Raw genomic sequence first — 21,508 nt, 5'->3', positions numbered from 1 at the left:
AGCCTTTAATCACCCTTGGAACATTTCCTCGTGGGCCAATGCAACGTGTGTGTGAGTGTGTGAGTGTGTGTATGTATCCACGTGGATCAACCTTTCTCTGAAGCTCGTCAGAGGGGCGTTCCTCTTCACCTGGCGCCTCTCCTACCTGTGAATTTTCTACCTGGGCTGGACCAGACTTCAGTTAAACCTAGCGGGGGCCCCAGGAAACAGCCTGAAAGAGATCCACTGCGAAGAAGGCAAACGGCAGCCAGGAACGGCCCCGGCGGCATTTCTGCAAGGCCTGCTTCGACCCGTAGAAGCCCGGCCGGCCCTGCGGCGGCTCCTCCCGGCCTTCTCCTCCTCCTCCTCCTCCTTCCGCGCCTGTCCTTCTCCTTGCGGCCGCGGGAGGCAGGCGCGGCACCTGCCTGGGAGGAGCCGCCGCGCCGCGCCGCGGGCAGGAAGATGGCGAGCGTGCAGCTGGAGTTCCAGGCCAGCGCTGGCGAGGCGGACCCGCAAAGCCGCCCGGTGCTGGTGCTGGGCCAGTTGCAGAACCTACACCGGCTGCCGTGGGCTCACGTGCGGGGCAAGCTGCAGCCCAGGGTGACCGAGGAGGTAACGCGGGGGCGGGCTGGGATCGCCTCGCTTCCTGAGCGGGCGGGCTGCCTGCCCAACGCCCCGCCGCCCCCTTGGAGAGGCGCTGTCCCCGATTTGCAGCCGCGGCTCCCCCCCCCCCCACCCCGCGCGTTGTTCTGCAACCGCGGCCCTGCTCGCCTCTAGCCGGGACGCCCTCCCTCGCCCTTTCTCTTCCCAGACAGGCCTAGGCTGAGCCGGGCACCGCTCCAGCCGCGGCGATTGGGTCGAATCCCTTCTCCTCTCCCGGCGCCCTGCTCGGGGCGGAGTTCCCTCTATGGAGTCCTCACTGTGGTCCGAGCTGGGTGGTTTGCTTGCGGAGGTTCCATTATCCCAACTAAACGAGCACGGATGATGTTACCGAGTCGGGTAATGAAATGTCTGCAAGCAAACCACCCAGCTCGGAGACCACCGAGGACTCCGCAGTTCAACCCTGAGCTACAGATACTCTCTTCCAATGGTAGAAGGCCTTCTGCCCGGGGGTTGCAGCTCTCCACCCCCCTGGAGAGCTTTGCCAAATGGAGAAGGGTGCGGGGAGCAGCGGTATTCTGACTCCTCCGGTGCCGAGGATCTGGTCTTCATAGCTGTCGGTGCAGATTCCGAAGTCAGTGGATTTTGAAATTGCTAACCTCGTGACACTCTGCTGCCTGGGCTTTGTCGAAGTACCCCCACCCCTTTGCCCGAGTCAATCAGGTAGGCTTCCAGATGTTTGCTCGCCTCTTCTGCATACCTTCCTAAGAGAGAGATTCAGTGGCGTTCGGGTTAGGCAACCTTGGTTCTTTTATGACTCGTGGACTTCAATACCCAGAATTCCTGAACCAGCCATGCTGGCTCAGGAATTCTGGGATTTGAAGTCCACGAGTCATAAAAGAGCCAAGGTTGCCTACCTCTGGTTGGTAGGTAATGCTGTGAAAAGTCACAGATTTAGGCTGGGTCAAAATGCTTCTTGCTCCTTTGAAGCATAGGATGTATGATAAACCTAATCTTTGTGCTTAATAAAGAGTTGTTTATGATTTAAAGTGTTGTGTGAGCTCAGCCAATTGTGTTTGAATCAATAAGGTATGGTTAAGCAAAATAAGTAAAACATAAGATGTTGTGTGAATGGAGCCTTAGATTATGCTGGCTGGGGAACTTTCTGAGTTGAAATCCATCCATGTTAAAGTTCCTGAGATTGAGAAACACTGATCTAGATTTTATTTGATTTTCCCCAATATTCTTTTATTGATAAGGAAATTGAATGGATTTCCTTACAGGTAGTCCTCGACTTACAACCATTCATTTAGCAATCAAAGTTACAAAGGCCATGAAAAAAGTATAGGCATAGAAATTTAATAAGTAAATGATGAAAAAAGTAACACTTTTTTTTGCACTTACAGCCATCATAGCATCCCCAAAGACACCTGAACAAAATTTGGGTGTTTGGCAACTGGCATCTATTTACAGCTGTTGCAGCATCCTGGTGTCAAGTGATCACCATTTGCGATCTTCCCGGTTGGCTTCTAATAAGAAAAGTCAGAGGGGGAAGCTGGATTTGCTTAACAACTGCATGATTCACTTAACTACAGTGATTCACTTTACAACTGTGGCAAAAAAAAGTCATAAAATCAACTACCCTGCTTAGCAATGAAAACTCTGGTCAATCAGTTGTGGTTGTAAATTGAAGATTACCTGTACAACAGGATTTTTCATCTTTAGCACTCTGAAGACACCTGGACTTCAACTGTCAGAATTTCTCAGCCAGGCATGCCATATACAGCATCTATTTAGCTACTGTGTATAGAAATCTGGAGCTGCCATTTCTCTTTATTTTACAAATACAGCTGTTATTGTATACCCGGGTAGAATTTCCAGCTCTTATAATTTCACAATGGGCGTACGAAATTCAAGCTTTTAAGATTTGAACTAGGCCTACCCTCAGCCATGGAAGCATATGGAGTATGTGGTCCCATTCACTCTCAGCCCAATTTATCAGATTATTATTGGGAAGAATTGAAGAGTGCTACAAATGCAGGCTTGGCCTTCTGGTGAGCTTTAAATCTAACAAACATTTCACAGTACAATAGAGTTCAAATAGAACAGTGTTTCTCAACCTTGGCAGTTTTAAAACATGTGGACTTCAACTCCCAGAATTTCCCAGCCAGCATGCAGAGAGGAAGAATGTTCACTGCCAGCGTGTGTGTGTGTGTGTGTGTGTGTGTATTCGCGCGCGCACACACACACATTGTCCCTACCTTGTCAGCTGGCATCTGAGACACTTCCTCAATCTTCCCTCAGCAGCCACCACTGTTGAAGGATTTCAGAAGCCAAGCTTGGTTCCAAAGCCGCTAATGGCCTATTGGGCCTTGCTGCCAGCCAATTGAGTACAGGGGCCAGAGAAAGGCAGGAAAAAAGGCAGGAATACACTTTTCCCTTGTGCTGTGCAACCTGTGGGTTTCTGGGAAGTGTAGTCAGAAAGCATGTTGGCATTGAAGTAACCACAGCTTTCCCTATTTTCATTCCCACGGAAATCATGGGTCTCAGCATTCTTTAAATTGGCCCATTTAAGTTATTGTAGTTCAATAATTCTTGCCCTATTAGTTCCAATTTTGTCTCATTGAAGGTTAAAAGGTATCAAACAGACACAAGAGTTTTAGCATTATATAGGCCAGGGGTGGGCAACCTTGGCTCTTTTATGACTTGTGGACTTCAACTCCCAGAATTCCTGAGCCAGCATGGCTCAGCATGGAAACCTCTCCCTTTTCCTTCAGCGTGGCTGGCTCAGGAATTCTGGGAGTTGAAGTCCACGAGTCATAAAAGACCCCAGGTTGCCTACCCCTGATATAGGCAGAGTGTGACATACCGGTAAGGCATAATTTGCTCAGCTAAGCCAGGAGAGACGTGGAGTTTCTGTTTTGATTAATCAACGTGTATTCTCCTAGTTGAGCAATACTGACAAAGCATGAGGGCCAGCACATCCCACACTTGCGAAGCATTTTGTGAAGGTGTGTGCCAATAGTTCCATTAAGGACACTTCCCTTTTTAATGACTTTCACTAGCTATTTTTATTTCCTTTTCAACAGCTGGAATTCCCTATGATTGGAGAATTGTTCTGAATCTGAATTAAAGCCTTTGGGATCCTGGTGGTGTACACATTTAATTTTAATAATAATAACAGCAACAGCAGCTTTCTATGCCCTTTTTGAAACAAGCCCCTTCTGGGGGATTCTTTAAATAGGGCTTCAATTCTTCATGGGAACTATTAATAGTTGGTATTTGTTTTCTCAAATATTTGCTTCCCATTTTCTCTGAAAAAGCTCATGCAGTTGGGAACTGCCAGCAGAAACCCAGCCTTGCTTCTCTGCTTAAAATATTGTCTGTCTGGGCTCACCCAGTCTTCTAAAACAGAGATAAACTTGACTTAAAACTGTGTCTGCTTTTGGCCAATGCAATTTGTGAATCGTGGGCTGTAGCTTAGCTTTTACCCAGCCAGTTAGAGTCTAATTAAAAAAAAATGCCATATTTAGCATCCTATGTGAATGCAGCCACCTTGAGTTTTAAATGCTCTCATTATCCCTGGCAGTTTGCATTAGTTCTTCTCATGCAGGAAAAACTTCAGGCATCATAAAAAGAAGAGTCCCAACACAGTACAGATAAGACAAGGGTATCTTATAAGAGCCATGGTGGCACACTGATTAGAATGCAGCACTGCAGGCAAACTGCGCACAGCCTGGAGTTCAATCCTGATGGGGCTCAAGGTTGACTCAGCCTTCCATCCTTCCAAGGTTGGTAAAATGAGGACCCAGATTGTTGGGGGCATACGCAAATAATGCTTGTGCATTGTAAACCACCTAGAGAGTGCTTTAAAACATTATGGGGCGGGATATAAGCCTAAATAGTATTGCTCTCCTCAGGGTATGTTCTAAAAAGTTATGATAGCAATCAATGGTGCAATTTTTATTTATTTATTTATTTATTATTTTTATTTATATCCCGCCCTTCTCCCAACGGGACTCAGGGCGGCTCACAACATATTAAAAAACATATAACCCCACCGAAGTAAAAACCAATTAAAACCGAATATTTTTAAAATCCTCCCTAGGCCAGGCCCGCTTGCTGAAAAAGCCATGTCTTGAGGGCGCGGCGGAAAGTAAGGAGATCCGGAATCGTCCGGATCTCGGGGGGTAGTTCGTTCCAGAGGGTGGGGGCACTCACAGAGAAGGCCCTCCCCCTGGGGGTCGCCAGCCGACACTGCTTGGCCGACGGCACCCTGAGGAGACCCACTCTGTGGGAGCGTACCGGTCTATGGGAGGGAATCTGTGGCAGAAGGCGGTCTCGGAGATAACCAGGTCCGATGCCATGGAGCGCTTTAAAGGTGGTAACTAACACCTTTGAAGGATAAAAAATGGGCAGAGCTTCAGGCACACCATTGTGATTGCCATCTTGACTTTTTTGGGCGACCCCCTGAGGACCTCCTTGGTGAAGGTTCTGCTTGAAGAACAGTTGCCTTGCAGAAGACGTAAACCTTTGCTTGAAGAACAGTTGCCTGCAGAAGACGTAAACTTTTCCTTTCGGTTCTCAGATATGGCAAGCGGCATTAAATACTTTGAACCCCAATCCCACCGACAGCTGTCCCCTCTACCTGAATCATGCCACAGTAGCTGCTTTACCTTCCCGGGTGAGTCGACATAACAGCCCGTCTGCTGCTCAGTTCCTGACCCGGGTTATCCGAACGTGCTTGCCTGGAGGAACCAAGAGATGCATCCTTGTAAGTGAAGATGGGAGAGGAAGCAAAGTGGGAAGGGAGTGATTTTTCTTAAATTCCAGATTGCAATTTAGGGACAGCCTTATGTAATAATTGTTCTCAGTTATGACGGTAATAAAAAAAGTCACCTTGTGACCAATCATTGCATTGATAATCTTTTCAGATGTGTAATGCAAAGGAAAGCTGAAGGAAGATCCTAACCACAGTTGCAGTTTCATTCGATGGCCACTTTGCTTAACAACCAAGTTGCTGGTCCCAATTGTGGTTGCTAAATGAGGACTAAGCTGCAGTTAATTTTTAAAACAGGTGGCTATCTCTTGAGGCCAAGTGTACATGGTGAGATCAGTTACAAGGCCTAGCAATTGTCTCCTTGTAGTGTCCAAATCTTGGTGAGATTTTTTTTTATGTTGTGTTATGGTAATTCATACCAATTGGTTAGCTTATCGAGAATATTATGCCAATCCAGAAATAGATCAGATTAATTTGTTATGTTAATGCAATTGCTGAGATCTGTGAATGTTCGTTGTAATTCTCTCTGCAGTCTAAATCAGTGCTGCTTCTCTCAGATGGACTGTACAAATTGTCACTATTCAAGCAAGAACTAGTGTCTTTGTGGGTAGACTACGTAACAGCAAAACAATTATCATTCTTCCAGGAAATTAGCCATCCATCATAATGCTTTGCTTATTTTAAACTTGTAATCTGCTTTCTGTGTCTAGAGACACAGAACAGAAATGGAACAAAATAATTGTCTCCAGCTTCATTGTAGCCCAAAAGCCATTGATGAAAAATTACTCTGAAGGCTGTAATTGCCCAGATGTAAGTGTGTAAGATGACAGAAGGGATTTTCAAGCTTTTTCAGGCTACAGAACCCGTTCTTTTTTTAAATCCTCAGAAATGCTGACCAAAAGGCAAAGTTCTAGCATAGTTTTTCCACAGAGCAACTTCAAGATATGTGGACTGCAACTCCCAGAATTCCCTAGCCAGACATGTTGGCTGGAGAATTCTGGGAGTTGAAGTCCACACTTCTTAAATCTGCCCAGATTAAAAAACATTGCTCTTATGATAGAAAACTAGCTATATATTTTGGTTTTTCTTTATCTCTTGCAGAATATTACCGGGTTCTTGTGGGATTCAGGGGTTCCAGGGAAGAAGTTTGGAAAACTTTTATTTCAGTAAAACTTGTTCAATATACTTTTTAAAAAAAAATTGGTGTTGATTAACTATTTCAGATGGTGTGTGAGCGCTCAGAAGTCTTTGCTTCAGCTTGTGCCATAGCTCGGGCCTTCCCACTCTTCACCCTTCGCTCCAGTTCATCTAGACGTACAGAGAAGAAGACTGTGGTTGTGGAGTTTTTCCTAGTTGGGCAGAACAATGGCCCAGTAGAGGTTGAGATGCTGAAAGTAAGTTGACATTCTCCAGAGAATGCTTCAGATTACAAACAAGCAAATGATTTACAGATATTCCTCACTTAACTACAGTAATTGGAACCAGAATTTCCATCACTAAACAATACAGTCGTAAAGCACAACATCAAGTGACCGTGCCACTTGGTATTGGTGGTTTTGGCAGTGCCCAGTTGCCGTCATTAAGCAAATCATTGTGGGTTAAGTTACATGAACTGCAATTTCCAACTTCCTGCCAGCTGCCCCATTGACTTTGCTACTGGGAATCTGGCAGGGAAAATCACAAGTTGTGATTACACGAGTACAGGACACTACAACAGTCGGAAATCTAGGCCAGTTGCCAGATGACCGTGGAGGTTCTGCAACTGCTGGAACTTCAGTCATCACTACCATTCGTTCACGCTGTTGCAAGTTCAAATAGTTACTAAACAATTGGTCATTAAATGAGGACAAGCTCTACAGTGTGCTACTCTCTTCCACCAGGCATGGTCCAACCTACCATTAAAATGAACAATAAAATGTATACAGACTATGAAACTTATCAACAATTGCAAAAATTACCATCATCACGCTTTTTTGAATATAACATCCTATACCTAAGTTCACAGTATCTGAACCAGATACCCTGCAGGGACATTGAGTGAAAAGACCCACTATCCCCAATCTTTGCTCCTAATGAATGAGAACTAGAAAGTCTAGTTGATCTTATCTGAAGAGGAGCTGGTTAGGAAAGGCTGTAATTGAATTAGACATAAATATATTTTCTGACTGGAGATAATTTGGAAGATTCCCTGACAGATTTCTTTGGTGGTGATAAAAGCCAATGCAGTGCATATTTCTCCACACCTTAAGTGATTTTTGGTGTTGTTATCACAATTTAACATTGTTTGGTGGCCAGAGTGGTAGGGAGTACTGTGTTTTTTATCATTCCTTTCTAAGTATATATAAGATGACAGAGCCTGGCCAAATGTTGAATGTCAATGTCCCATTCATACAAGGATGGGAGACCACAAGGAAGACCTAAGTCTTCAGCTAGACCAGGAAGTCAGCACATATCCTGGAAGAAGGCAATGGCTGATTGTTTCTGTGCTGCTCCCAACAAAACTAAAGGCTGGTTTTAATTTGGGGTTAGAGGTTTCATGCTGCCAGCTCCTCTCCTAATATTTCATTATTAACTCTTACAACTACAAATCCTGCTGTGTTAAAAATGGCTAGCCCAAAATTCTTAATCCCTGGTCATTCGTGATTCTTAAAAAGTCTATGGGCAATAAAAATATACTGTTTGGGTGAAACAAAGCTCCACCAACACAGACTCCTTTTATTTATTTTATCTTTTTAGTGTCTAGAAAATGCTACAGAAGGGGTTAGACTGGCAGCTCGAATTGTTGACACCCCTTGCAATGAAATGAACACTGACAAGTTCCTGGAGGTTGGTGATGCTTTTCAAATATTGGTGTTTTTCCAGTGAATTTGAAAAATTCTATCTAGGATTCATTTTTGTTTCTAGCAAAATCCTTTTTCCAAAGGCTTTTACTTATCATTTGATCCAGAAATAATTCACAATTGCAAGCAGAGCTTTATGAAGCTTGAAGGATTAAATTAGTCTTTCTTAGGATTGTAGGAGAAGAGCAGGCAGAGCAGGGTGGAGTTAAATGTGTCATCAGTTTAGAATCCTTACGTTTGCACAAATGGTCCTTCCTCTTCTGTATTTGATTGATCTGCCTTTCTTCCAAAGAAACCCTATAATAAGGACCATGGGGAATTGGGTATGTAAGGCCAAAGTTGCAATGACATAGCTTAAATGTTGGACTTTACAGTGTGGTTTTGAAAGTGATTGGTCATTTGATGATGATCAAGTGATGCCTTCTTTTACTTTTTTGGAAGGAAATCAGAAAAGTGGGAAAAGATTTGGGGATTGTCCCAACTATTTTTCAAAATGAAGAACTAAAGGAGAAAGGATTTGGAGGTCAGTCAAAGCGGTAAAATTTATTTATTTTTTCTTTCTTTCTCCTCTCATATTCCCTAGACCAGGGGTCCCCAACCCCCGGTCTATGGACCAGTACCGGGCCGCAGCATGCCAGCAAACAAGCAAAGCCCCATCTGCAGGATGCAGGCAGCACACAAAACCACGCCCTCTCCAGTCCATGGAAAAACCTCTCTCCACATAACCGGTCCCTGGTGCCCAAAAGGTTGGGGACCTCTGCCTTAGAGAACTGTTTCTTAACTCAGTCTTTCCCAGATGGCACAGAGTTCTTAAGAGTTTGCTATGCTGGATAAGAACTGTAGTCTTAACATATATTTGGAGAAGATTGGCATCTCTGATTTCAACCCCTTCTCATTCATCGATTGATTATGTAACATCAAGTCAGTCTTCAGGTATTCCTTGCTTAGTGACCATTCGAAGTTACAACCAACCCCTTAAAAAGCTACCTACCACTCGGTCCATGAATTCCAATGGATGGATTTGTTCAGTGATCCATTTGTTTTTTTCTTAACTCTTGTGGAATTCTCAAGAGTCTTCAGCACAACATTTCAAAAGCGTCAATGCTCCTTATCCAGCTTCTTCAAAATCCTCTAATGATTTGGGTCTTGCAAAAATAATAAGATTTCATTGATCATTGTTTTAGACATAATCTTTAAAGTTTGTCAGATGCTGTTCAGAAATTTAAGGCTTGTAGAACAACTTTAGAAGTCAGAAAGTGAAGAACGTGGGAGAGTCTCAAAGATGCTATAGACTTTGCACAACTCTTTGAGGTCCTGCCCTGTATTTTAGACGTTTCTCTACCCATCTCTTACGTAGAACAACAATATCGTGCTTAAAATACTGAGAGCCCTTGTGTAGTGACTGAAATTGCTTTCAGCAAAATGGTTGCAGAATGAACCACATGAATGATGGGGGAAAGGGAGAGAGAGAATAATTTCTTTGTGTCTTCCTTCTTCTCCAGGCATCTATGGGGTTGGAAAAGCAGCTATTCACCCACCTGCTCTAGCTGTGCTCAGTCATACTCCAGAAGGAGCTACACAGACTATTGCCTGGGTTGGAAAGGGCATTGTCTATGACACTGGAGGACTCAGCATCAAAGGAAAGGTAATTTCAGAGTGATGAGCTGGCAGGTTACTCTAATATCCATGTGTTAAATAGACTCCCAAGAAATGTTCTCCTTGCCCTTACTCACATCTCTGCCTCAACATCTGAATGAAGCCATAACTGATGACCAAGTGACATTAGTTAATTAGTTAAATATGCAGAAGCTTACCACTTCGGACTAAATTTTGACATAGAAGGAGAGGCAAAGATAAGCATGGAATGAAGAGATGGAAAAGTTGTCTATCGATGACATCTGCTACCTTGATTGGAGGAAGTTTCACTGAACTTGTTGCACTTCGCTTTTGAGAAGAAGGACATGCAGCTATTAGCCAGGTATACTTCGCCTTCAATGGGGCTTTGAGATAAATGCTTCTGTTTCTGCTTTTATTTTGCTAGACCACAATGCCTGGAATGAAACGAGATTGTGGTGGAGCTGCTGCTATTTTGGGTGCCTTCAAGGCCACTGTGAAACAAGTAAGTGAAATTCTGCACATCACTGAAGATAGTTGGTATTACCTATCTATGGTCAAGCTATCTGGTAATAATGAGATTTATTTATTTATATTTCGCGTTTCTTAATCGCCCATTTCCCTCAGAGAGGGGCTTTTTGGAGGTTATGAATACACTTTCTGTGAATCTTACCAGTCTTTGAGATTCCATGGCTCCATCTTACATGCAGCTCTTAGTGACAATGGGCTCTTCCTCCCTTACGATCTGATTCTGAAGTTCTGATATGCCCTCCCTCCACCATGGTCACGAAACCACATTTCAGGCACTCAGTAACTGGTCTGCATTTGTAGCATCCCATGATCATGTGACCACGGTTTACGGTACTTTTGCCCCAAAGCAGCATTTACTTCCAATTTTTGGCAAAAAAAAACCAAAACCCTATAGCAAACAATGTGTTTTGATTAATAACTGTGATGTTCGTTTAATGACCACCACAAAAAAGGGCAGTCTCCATTTTGGTTGTAAGTTGAGGACTGCCTATAATCTCCTTTCCTCAGATTGTAAAGAAACTGCTTTTGCTAGAATTAACATGGGTACTCAAGTCCTGTGTATATAAACGCAAGCACACAATTCTCCAAATCACATTCACACGGTCATGGAGCCATATATACGTAGTTCTAATTGAACTTGCAAGTAGTGTTCCAATACAGGATACCTTTCATATTAACTTTGACATACTTGTGATAAAGTAGGGATATCATTGCAGCAATCTACAGAATTTGAAATGTTCTGCACACCTGTACACATCTTATTTGATTTTATTGTAATTGTAAATACTGTGTGCATGTATTTTTTTTCTTTTCATATGAGGCATCTGGAATGAAAACAGGCTAAAAAATCAAATGGAATGTAAATCAGTAGAATACATATTTATGTACAGTATATGCACATATTCAGCCAGATGACAATAGCACAGCAATTAAAGTAATGTCATCAAAAAGGTAGCATCCATTTAGTAACGTATGCATACTTAGCAATCAGTAAGTCTATAAAAGAAGAAAAAGATCTTTCAAAGTTCTACATTTCAAAACTTCAAACTTGCAATAGAAAAACCCTAATTTTTCCCCCCTCTAAAAAAATGAAAACTTCCTTATCTTCAGCCTGACACATCCAATTGAGCTGTGAGAATGATCAGTCTTGTGTAATGGAGTATAGAAATATGAACTAAAAAGCATATTTGAAGTGCCGAGAAAGGAAGTTTAATCTGGTAGATATGCCAAATTATGATTTACTCATTATTTTGGTACTTTTGCTAAGATGAAATCTTTGCTACCAGGCTCCATTTTCCCTAGAATTCAAATAAAGGCATGTTCAAGATGCGCAACGGCCATTTCCATTGTCACTGTGCTCTCAGCTTGGCTGTGTGTGTTCTTTGGTTGAAGTCAGATTCAGCAAATCACTCTGTTGACTTCTGGCTGTGCTGGGAACCCCTGGGAACAACATATGAAGTTGGAAGGAAGCCACCAGCTGCTCTTTTCTCTTGATTTCAATTTAGCTTTAGGACCAAGGGAAGCCCTTGAGTCCATCCAGCTTAATCTCGCCTGTCGGTTGGCAGGAGCCATGCTATCAGATTTAGACAGGATTTTTTTCCCAACCCTACATGGAAATCCAGGGGATTGAATTTGGGATTTCAACAAAGCACCTGCCTTACTATTAAGTTCCTTCTCTTCCATGGAACACCATTTTCTACCTTCTTTATTCTGCCATAGCTTGGGAATGTATGAAAGTGGGGTTATTTTCTTTGCTAGATTTGACCTTCCTGGAATTTCTGTACAAAGGTTGACTTCAGAAATTAAATTCCGAGCATCTAAAAACCAAATAAGTCACAAAGATGTGAGCCCAAATATTTTCTGCTTGGTCAGGTTTGACAATTTGAAAGCTGTATAACATTTTATTGCCGGTTGCCCTCATTCCATTTTCCCCAAATATTCTCCAAATAGGACTAGAATCAATATTTTTGTATCAAAACAATTCAATGGAACAGACTGGATCCTGAGATGAATATGCTAATTGTAATCATATTCAGTTGAATAGGAAAAAAATCAGATTCAGAATTTTCCAGTTTCCCTATCCGTTGCCAGTTGCATAAAAATTCCATTGCGTAAAATGGAATGTTACATGATCTTTACTTATCATTCAGATATGGAGGATAGATGGAGATGGTGAAAACGCAAGCGTTGGAATACTCGGACAAAATCTTATTGAAAACTTCAAAAAGAAATACTAAAGAAATTTCACTCCCACAGTAAATCATGTTGCTGTAAAGCTTGCTGGCAGCTCTGTCCCTTGCCCCAACTGCCTGGGGATCCAGATCTGTAAACGCATTCTCTGCAGTGATTTAATGAACAGTAGACCAGCCAAGAAAATTGGTCAGAAGATAACTTAAATGTTAAATTAGCATTTCCCTGGGCAATTGCTTTAAACAGCATTTCCCTTAGAAAAAAAAAAAGTTGTATCAAAAGCTTTGTTAGCAGCCCCGAGTGATCCTCCTCAAGTGAAGGAAAATTATTTAGATCTCTTCAAATCAAGCCAAATAAAAACATTAGAGACACGCTTTCAGTTTTTTAAACATTACATTTGAAAGGGAGGAAAGTAAAGGGATTGATTCAATTTAACCAAATTCAATAGATTCAGCTATATTTTTTTGAAACTGGCCTTTTGATAACAGTACGGTTAGCAGTTATTAACTTTTTTTATCTAAGGTTTCCTATATTTAAGTTTTGGATATATTTCTATTTTTCTTTTAGTAATATATTAATTTTGCCTATATTTTTAATCCTCTTTATATGATGTATGAAGTAGTTGAATGTGTAAGTTGGAGGGCATTGTGTGTGCATACACGTTTGTGGGTGTCTGTCCAGTGGTGGGATTCAAATATGTGAACAACTGGTTCTCTGTGTGGATGCCACTTCTGGAAGTCCATTCTGGACCTGGGCAACAAAAATTAGCTACCGGCTCTGCCAAAGTGGTGCGAACCGGCTGAATCCCACCACTGTGTCCGTCCATTTGTATAAGGTGTTGCCTAGCATTTTTCCATGGCTTGAGCCAGGGATACTTGTAAAATACACAGGCTTATATCTATAGTTTGGCTGTGGTATGTGGACATTTTGCATTTCTTTATTTGTATGCCTTCCATTCCCAAAAGCTCTTGTGAAATGAATAAGCAACAAATTTTAAAAGGAGAAAAAAATGAAGAACAAAGAAACCTAACAGAGGGACCTGTATCTCCTAGAGAGGTGCTGGTTGAACATCAGTTGATGTGTCCTTTTTCTTCCTGTAACAGGGCTTTAAAGACAATCTTCATGCAGTGTTTTGCTTGGCTGAGAATTCTGTTGGACCAAATGCAACAAGACCTGATGACATTCATGTTCTTTACTCGGGAAAGTAAGTTTAATCCACTCACCATCTCTGCTGTTTCATTAAATAAATTTTCCATCTGTTTTCTATTTTTCATTTTGTGATGATTTAATTTTGCTAGGTTCCTTCAGAATTCACCAGGGTTGAAAGACAGGATAAAGGGAGGAAGGATTGAGAATCTTTTTTTTTCACATTAATCTTTAAATTTTCCTTTTCTGGATGGCTTCCACTTGGACAAATAATTGAAGGAGCCCATGTCCCTTTAACCAAACAATGCTGCCAATGCCTCTCAATCGTGGTGCCAGCCCTCTAGGACAAAATTACCCCAGAGATCCATATAGTCATCACCCTAATGATGTTCTGGAAATATTTTAACTTCACTGTTCTCCCAAGCTTGGGCTAGGGCAGTGATGGCGAACCTTTTAGAGACCGAGTGCCCAAACTGCAACCCAAAACCCACTTATGTATCGTCGGGTGCTGGGTGGGCATGGCCCATCGGGTGGGTGTGGCCAATTGGGTGGGCGTGGCTGCGATGGTAACGGCAGACTGGGTGGGACTAAAAAGTTCAATCAATCAATTCCAACTTTGCAAGATCTTTTTTTCCCCCGCGAGAAGTTGAAATTGATTGATTGATTGATTGAACCTTCTTTTTTTTTTGCACATGGCAGCGGAAGCCTAAAGCGAAAAGATTTTATAAAACCCAGCTGAAGGCCTAGGACTGGGGCAATGGCGTGTGTGCCCATAGAAAGGGCTCTGCGTGCCACCTGTGGCACACGTGCCATAGGTTCGCCACCAGGGGGCTAGGGTGTTTGCAAAGTCCTATTGATGATGTATATGTCTGAGGGAATGTCTTTGCCCAGGTACATGGGATTGTCTTCTTTTTAATCTGTTTTCTATTTTTAATGTAAGCTGCCCAGAATAATACTCGGGTCAAGTGATCTCTAAATCTCATCAATATTCTGTCGCTATTATATTAAAAACACTGTGCTTACCACAAGAAAGGAAGCCTATGAAATTAGTGTAGGAAAGTCAACAATACATTGGATAATGGTTGTGTATAAATGAAGTGTTACCCCCTTTTGCCTCTTTCCAAGAACTGTAGAAATCAACAATACTGATGCTGAGGGGCGTCTGGTGCTTGCCGATGGTGTCTCCTACGCTTGCAAGGACCTTGGGGCTGACATCATTCTTGACATGGCCACACTCACAGGTGCTCAGGTACAGTTGGTGAACACATAAATTAGCATTGCTCACCTCCGTTCTGCTTAAAGCCGGGGGGGAGGGGAATCCTTCTGACACTCCACCCAAGGGACATGGTGCTTGCATGAGGTTGTGCGTGAAGTTCTTCTGAGGGAAAGAAGGCTAGAGCCAGCATCCTGAGAGACTCACCAGAGCTTGAAACTAAGATTCTTCCAGAAATGCAAGAAAAAGTTCTCGTTGATTTAATATCAAGAGAATAATGGCAGGGTGAAGCAGGAGGGAATTGTTAGCTGTGTATTTTGCAATGTAAGTAATAATCCATATTCTGTCATTCAGAAGAACATCTTGCTCTTACTGGTAGCCCTCAATTTACAACCCTATTGGGACTGGAAAATACATCATTAAGCAATGTGGTCATGAAGTGAGGCATCATGTGACCACACCCAATTTGATGACATTTTTGTCTCATTTGTTAAATGAATCCCTGCAGTTGTTAAGCAAGACATCATGTGATCGCAATTTGCAATCTTCCCTGCTGGCTTCCCCATTGACTTTACTTACTGGAAGCCAGATGGGACAGTCACAAATGACAATCATGTGTATAAGTGCAAGGACTGGTCATAAATCACTTTTTTGAGCTCCATTTTAACTGATTAGTCGCTAAACGAACAGTCGTACGTTGAGGACTACTTGTACAGTAGCTTAGTGAAGGAACAGGAAAGCTACTTATTAGTTCTTTAACATAAAACTGGATATGAGACGGGGTGGCGCAGTGGTTATAATGCAGTATTGCAGGCTAATTCTGCCGACTGCCAGCAGTTCGATTCTCATCGGCTCAAGATGGATTCAGCCTTCCATCCTTCTGAGGTTGGTAAAATGAGGACTCAGATTGTTGGGGGCCATATGCTGACTCTGTAAACCGCTTAGAGCTGTAAAGCACTGTGAAGCAGTATATAAGTCTAAGTGCTATTGCTATTGGTTGACTCCCAACAACTCCCAGGGAGAAAAGATCTGAACCCATGTTTCCTAGGTTCCCAATAGTTTAGGAACACTGATTTATCTACAGCATCTGTTCAGGGTATGGGTCCTGAGTTCTTTAATATGAAACAGGTTGCAGAGGATTCTGAAATACATTTTCTGCCTCCCCATCACATTTTCAGTATCTGAAAAAGGAGGAGGAACTTTTAACCCCAATGCATGGGGGACATCTTGCTCAAACATTTCTAAGTGCACACTCAGATATCTTCTGCTTTCACATTTTACATTATACCCCTTCTAGGGAATCGCCACGGGGAAGTACCACGCGGCTGTCCTCACCAATAATGAACAGTGGGAACAGGCCTGTATCAAAGCAGGCAGAAACTGTGGTGATCTGGTTCATCCCCTCGTCTATTGCCCAGAGCTCCATTTTAGTGAATTTACCTCTGCTGTAGCCGACATGAAGAACTCAGTGGCAGTAGGTTTGCTTCATTTATAATATTTTGTGCCTCATGTCAACTGCTGGGCTGTTTTCTGCCCTCTGTTTTTTTTACAGCATGGTTTGGTTTTTCAGATGTTAGCTTTGCAAATTACTGTTACTCCATCCTCTTATTAGTGTGGGCCAACAGCTCCTCAAAATCAGATTATTTTATGTATAAGGTCAACCATGAAAAAGGCAGGGGAGGGGAAGATTTGAACCACACTGCCTGAAGGATTCTGGAAGGAAAAGGCCACTGAAAATGGGATTGTTCTGTGCATCTGCTCTAGAAACCATAGCAAACTGTAGCTTTTTGCAGTGATGGCAGAATGACGTCATCCTGCAAAACGCTGATATTACATACTCCTGTTCTCTGATCCCAGTATGCAGGTCACTGCATTTGACTGATAACATCATCCAGCAGTATCATTTACTCATCTCTGCAGACACCCACGTCTCATTTTTAAATTTGATGTTCTAAAGCATGGGTCCCCAACCCCCAGGCCGCGGCCCATTACAAGGCCATGGCCTGTTTGCAGGCCAGTGCACACGTGCATGGATCTCAACTTGCGCAAGCAGCGGGTTGGCATGCATTGCATGCACACACAATTCAACTTGCAATCAAGCTGTTTGTGCATGTGTGTGTGCGTCGGCCCACCATTTAGGTGGGCCAGTTCCCCTCTCCATCTCCCCAGCCAGGCCACCAAGCTGCAAAGATTGGAGACTGCTGTTGTAAAGCATACTGAAATGAACTAAAGACAACTCCCCTGTGTTGTGTTTTTCTTCAGGACCGGGATAACTCTCCCAGCTCCTGTGCTGGACTTTTTATTGCTTCACACATCGGGTTTGATTGGCCTGGTGTTTGGGTCCACATAGACATTGCAGCTCCCGTCCATGCGGTGAGTAAAGAGGATTTTCTTAATGCTCCTGTGTGCTGCTTGTCTCTCTCTGGAGTTTTGTCCCAGTGGTTGAGAGAGAGTGACTGGCCTAAGGTCACCCAGCTGGTGGTGTGCGTAAGGCGGGACTAGAACTTACCATTTCCTGGTTTGGTGCCTTAAACACTATACCAAGTTGGCTCTCAACCATCTGGTAGTATTAACTACACTTTTCCTCTTAAAAACATAAAGGACAAAATCTACGTAGCCTGAATCATGTTCTATTGCAAACCTAAATATGACATGTTTTTTAAAAAACACCTTGTGTTCAATCATGAAAAGGATGCCTACAGATGTGCTTTATTGTATTTTTTTAAAATGTAACTGTAGATTCACGTGCGCAAATTTTATGCTACATTTGGATAAATATAATTTACTGAATAAACCCAAGTGGTTTTGGTTCATACAATAGCCTGAGCCAATCCCAAATAAGCTACTTGTGCAAATGGACATTTGGCATCAGCTTTCAGAGCTTTCTCCTAGCATTTGTGTGTGTGTGTGTGTGTGTTTGTGTGCATGTATGTTTGTTTGTTCAAAGACTAGCCATCTGAGATGCCTTTGGTTTGGAAGCATCACTGATTCAGACAGGAAGGCGATGCAGAGAGTGGTGAGGATGGCCAAAAAGATTATTGGCAGTTCCCTCCCTCCCATCCAGCACATAGCACAGAAGCGTTGTTTGAGCAGGGTCCGTAAGATTATCTGGGACATTACACATCCTCTGTTTTCCTTGTTACCTTCTGGGAGGAGGCTTCCGTGGTATCCGTAGCAGAACATCCAGATTCAGCCATAGTTTCATTCCATACAGCATTAACCTTGTGAACTCTCAAGCTTCTCCTTCCATTATATATTCAAGATGAACAGTGTTTAATATTTATTTGTTATGTATATGTAGGGGTGTGGGTCTATACATATGTTGTATATAGTATATTTAGGTGTGTGTCGTGTATGTGTTTCACTTTGAGAGCGGGCAACTAAATTTCATTTTTGATGTGTGCCGTTGTGCCCACAGTAAAAAAAATGACAATAAAGGTTATCTTATCTATCTATCTTATCTTTGTGTTTGCCTCTAGGGGGAACGAGCCACTGGCTACGGTGTGGCTTTGTTGCTGTCACTCTTTGGCCGTGCCTCTGAAGACCCTCTGCTGAACATGGTCTCACCATTGGGCAGCAGTGGAGATTCCTTAGAAGATGACATGGGGAGAGATTGCAAGAGACGGCGCTTGGTTTAATTCCCCTCCTCTCCCTATTTTGGAGCTGGCATGCCAGAATTACCTCACTTTGCACTGATCAATTTCCTAAATCCTAAAATTAGCATGTGTCGGAAATGGCCATTTCAAATGTAAAAGAAAATAGACACAAAGTTGTGGTTGCTTATATTCTGGTTTTCTATAATGAAAAGTCCAGTTCTACTGGTTTCTAAGAATGGTTTGCATTAGAGGTTTTTGCAAATGTGTAACAGCTTTGCAGCTCCCAGCCCTTGTTGAGGAGGGCCTAGAAATCTTTCTCATCTCTTCCTTTTCAAAAACTATCTGAGCCTATTAGTTACAACTGCTTGACCTCTTATTTCCTATAGAGTTTTTCAAGTTAATTTCATGGATTTTCACTCTTGTCAGGGCTTTCTCAGCCCCTTGTCTTTCAACATATATAAAGTAGAGGGGGAAACACAATACAGTTGTCACCATGCAGTCTAGACCAGTGTTTTTCAATCTGGACACCTTTAAAATGTGTAGATTTCAACCTGGCTGGCTGGGGAATTCTGGGAGTTAAAGTCCACAAATCTTAAAGTTGCCAAGGTTGAGAAACACTTGGTCTACTCTAGACCAAGTGCATACTTTATGGTTAAAGGCAGCAACTTTGCTTCCAGCCATTCTGTCTCTGGACTCCAACTCCCTTCTGTCCTGCTTCTTGGACAACTCAACCTGCTTTTTTGTTCCCTGTAGGTAGGTGAGCAGGAACTAGAGAGGGACGATTTGGAAGGAACAGTGACTGTCTTGCCCTGCATCACACTGGGAAATGCGAAGCCCAACATCTGCTTAAGTTGTAAGGTGGCAATCTTGGATAAGAATCACTTTGGGCTCTGCTGTAGCCCATGACAATAATGGAGGCCTTCATCTCTTTCTTTAAAAATAGGTTTAAAACAAAATTCTCCCCCATATGCTTTTCTTGCATGATTATTTTATCAGTGTGATCCAGTGCACATCTCCATGAAGTTCTTAATATGCTTGTGCTGATGAATTACATTAATGTTTAGAATTAAAGACCATGCAGGAGGTAACCATGCCAGAATAAAGCTGCTCTTGTTTCAACATTGGGTTTTTAAATCAGATTTACAATGCATTTTTCTACTAATCCCTGAAGGTGTTCCAAAGATGTTAGAGAAATTTATAGAAGATACACAGATTGAAATATTGATAGAAGGCAGCTAAATGCAGCCAGAGCAGTTAATGTCTCATGAGTAGGTCATGAGAGCAATTGGAACCATAGAGAAGAGCAATCTCTCTTGCTCTTCTTGGAACCTCCATGGGGCCTCTGGTTGGCCAGTCCTTTCAGGAAACAAAGGGCTGGATTAGCTGGACCTATTGCATTTTTATTACACCTTTTGTGTCAAAGGCCTAAGTAGGACATGCTAGGAAGGTCAGTCTGTCTTTTAACCCTTTACTAACATTAAAACTTTAATGTCAATGAGTTAGAAAGGACTACCAAGGCCATGATATCCAACTAGATATCCACTGCAGGAATCAAAGCACCTATAACAGATGTTTGGTCTCCGCTTAAATATATCCAGCAAAAGGGAGCTACTCTCCTTATAGAGAATTGGTTCTATTATTGAAGTGCTGTCACTATTTAGAAAACTTTTTAATCTTCAGGCAGACTCATTATTCTGTGTTCTACACACAAGATTGTGACCACTTTATGGGATTATCTATCATTAAACATGGACATAACCATCTGGGAATCTTAGTGGGCAAGAGAGACACAGAAAGTCCCAGGATACAAAACTGTATTTTATTTGTACGCCTATGTAACGTTTTGTTCATGCCACAATTTGACAAATTAAAGACGTAATTCCTAATTCATTGCTAATTTTACTGCCATGTTGAACTGAATTGGTAATTTAGAATCAGACTGCATACAATTAAAGGTGGGGGGAATCATAGGAACAGCTTCCACTTGCTGGGGATTTCCCCTGGCCCAAATCACTATACAGCATTATAAATTCCAATCTCTGTGCAATATAAAACTGCATATCACACCCTGGATATTAAATCTCACATGTAGTTGCACACCTCCATAACGCAGATATTCAATAAATCAAACTTTGCCTTGATGTCCTGTGGAGTGATGCCCAACTCCCAAGTGCAGGTCCTGTTTTTTGTAGAGTTTCTTAGTGGTAATTTCCCATCCATGCTATTTTTATTTTTCCTTGTGTCCTCTGGTCCATTTGATCATCGTTTCAGGTGATCTGTACAGAAAGATGAGCTTAGCAAAAAGCTGCTCTTCTAACTCCAATTCTCCAGCCTCTCTGGCCAAGAAGATTTCTGTGCACAATTTCAGGATGCGGTCCACATTGGGCAGCTCTTCGAACATGATGGAATGTGAGAAGCCATTGAAATACTCTCGGATGAATTTCCCAATAACCAAAACAAACGACATATAGAGACCGACAATGCTGGTGTTTAGAGAAAAGAAGAGCCAAGGTTATTTTCAGACTGTTAGAGTAGCATCATAAGTTTTGAAATGCATTTTCCTGTTTCTGGCCCTCTGTATTTTATTTTCCTAGGCAGGTCACTACAGCCCAAACTGTTTTCTCATACGTTCCAAATTTGTATATTTGTATGTGTCGCTTGCCTTTGAATTATTGAGCAAGTGACAATCCTAACCCCCTAACCCTGGACAAGTATCCAAGAGTTGAATCTGACAGTTAACCACAAAAGCCATATCAAAATAATATATACCGTCTATTTTCCCTTAAGCTCTCAAAGCAAAAACACATGGATGTTATTAGATCATGTTCTCATGTTTATATGATTTTAACTTCCCCCTTGGAGTGGAAGACATTTTCCTATTTTTACAAAATGTAGATCCCAAAATGGAATGCCAGGAGGCAATGTCACCTATTTCATGCTGTATTGGAACTAATCAGTCTTGTATGTAGGGACATGACATAATGTAACAACCATATCTGCTCTGGAAGCTTAAGGAATC

General features: G+C 42.3%; 2 protein-coding genes across 2 annotated transcripts in view; one reads left to right on the top strand and one right to left on the bottom strand.

Moving 5' to 3' along the window:
• The first annotated feature begins 441 nt into the window (after nt 1-441).
• On the top strand, nt 442-19,000 carry NPEPL1 (aminopeptidase like 1). Its single transcript, XM_015822681.1, has 12 exons — nt 442-591; nt 5,168-5,353; nt 6,583-6,753; nt 8,096-8,185; nt 8,641-8,722; nt 9,702-9,844; nt 10,241-10,318; nt 13,638-13,738; nt 14,806-14,929; nt 16,191-16,367; nt 17,156-17,266; nt 18,373-19,000. The coding sequence occupies exons 1-12, from the start codon at nt 442-444 to the stop codon at nt 18,529-18,531; spliced, it is 1,572 nt and encodes a 523-aa protein (XP_015678167.1). The 3' UTR covers nt 18,532-19,000.
• Nucleotides 18,994-21,508, bottom strand: part of LOC107293527 (piezo-type mechanosensitive ion channel component 2-like) — a 64,163-nt gene continuing 61,648 nt past the window's right edge. Inside the window, exon 45 of the mRNA XM_015822680.2 lies at nt 18,994-20,972. Coding sequence (XP_015678166.1) covers nt 20,717-20,972 — 256 coding nt within the window. The 3' untranslated portion in view covers nt 18,994-20,716. The remainder of the gene's footprint in view (nt 20,973-21,508) is intronic.

The sequence above is a fragment of the Protobothrops mucrosquamatus genome, unplaced genomic scaffold, assembly GCF_001527695.2.
Source record: "Protobothrops mucrosquamatus isolate PMUCROS unplaced genomic scaffold, P.Mucros_1.0 scaffold1641, whole genome shotgun sequence".
Lineage (NCBI taxonomy): Eukaryota > Metazoa > Chordata > Lepidosauria > Squamata > Viperidae > Protobothrops > Protobothrops mucrosquamatus.
The sequence above is the reverse complement of the archived record's forward strand: the minus strand, read 5'-3'. Positions and strand labels throughout refer to the sequence as shown.

Bases quoted from the DNA above. Each gene is read 5' to 3' on its own strand.
- NPEPL1 (XM_015822681.1), top strand. From the start codon at position 442: ATGGCGAGCGTGCAGCTGGAGTTCCAGGCCAGCGCTGGCGAGGCGGAC. The intron at 8,186-8,640 runs GTTGGTGATGCT...CTTTTTTGGAAG, and splicing joins ACACTGACAAGTTCCTGGAG to GAAATCAGAAAAGTGGGAAA. The intron at 17,267-18,372 runs GTGAGTAAAGAG...GTTTGCCTCTAG, and splicing joins TTGCAGCTCCCGTCCATGCG to GGGGAACGAGCCACTGGCTA.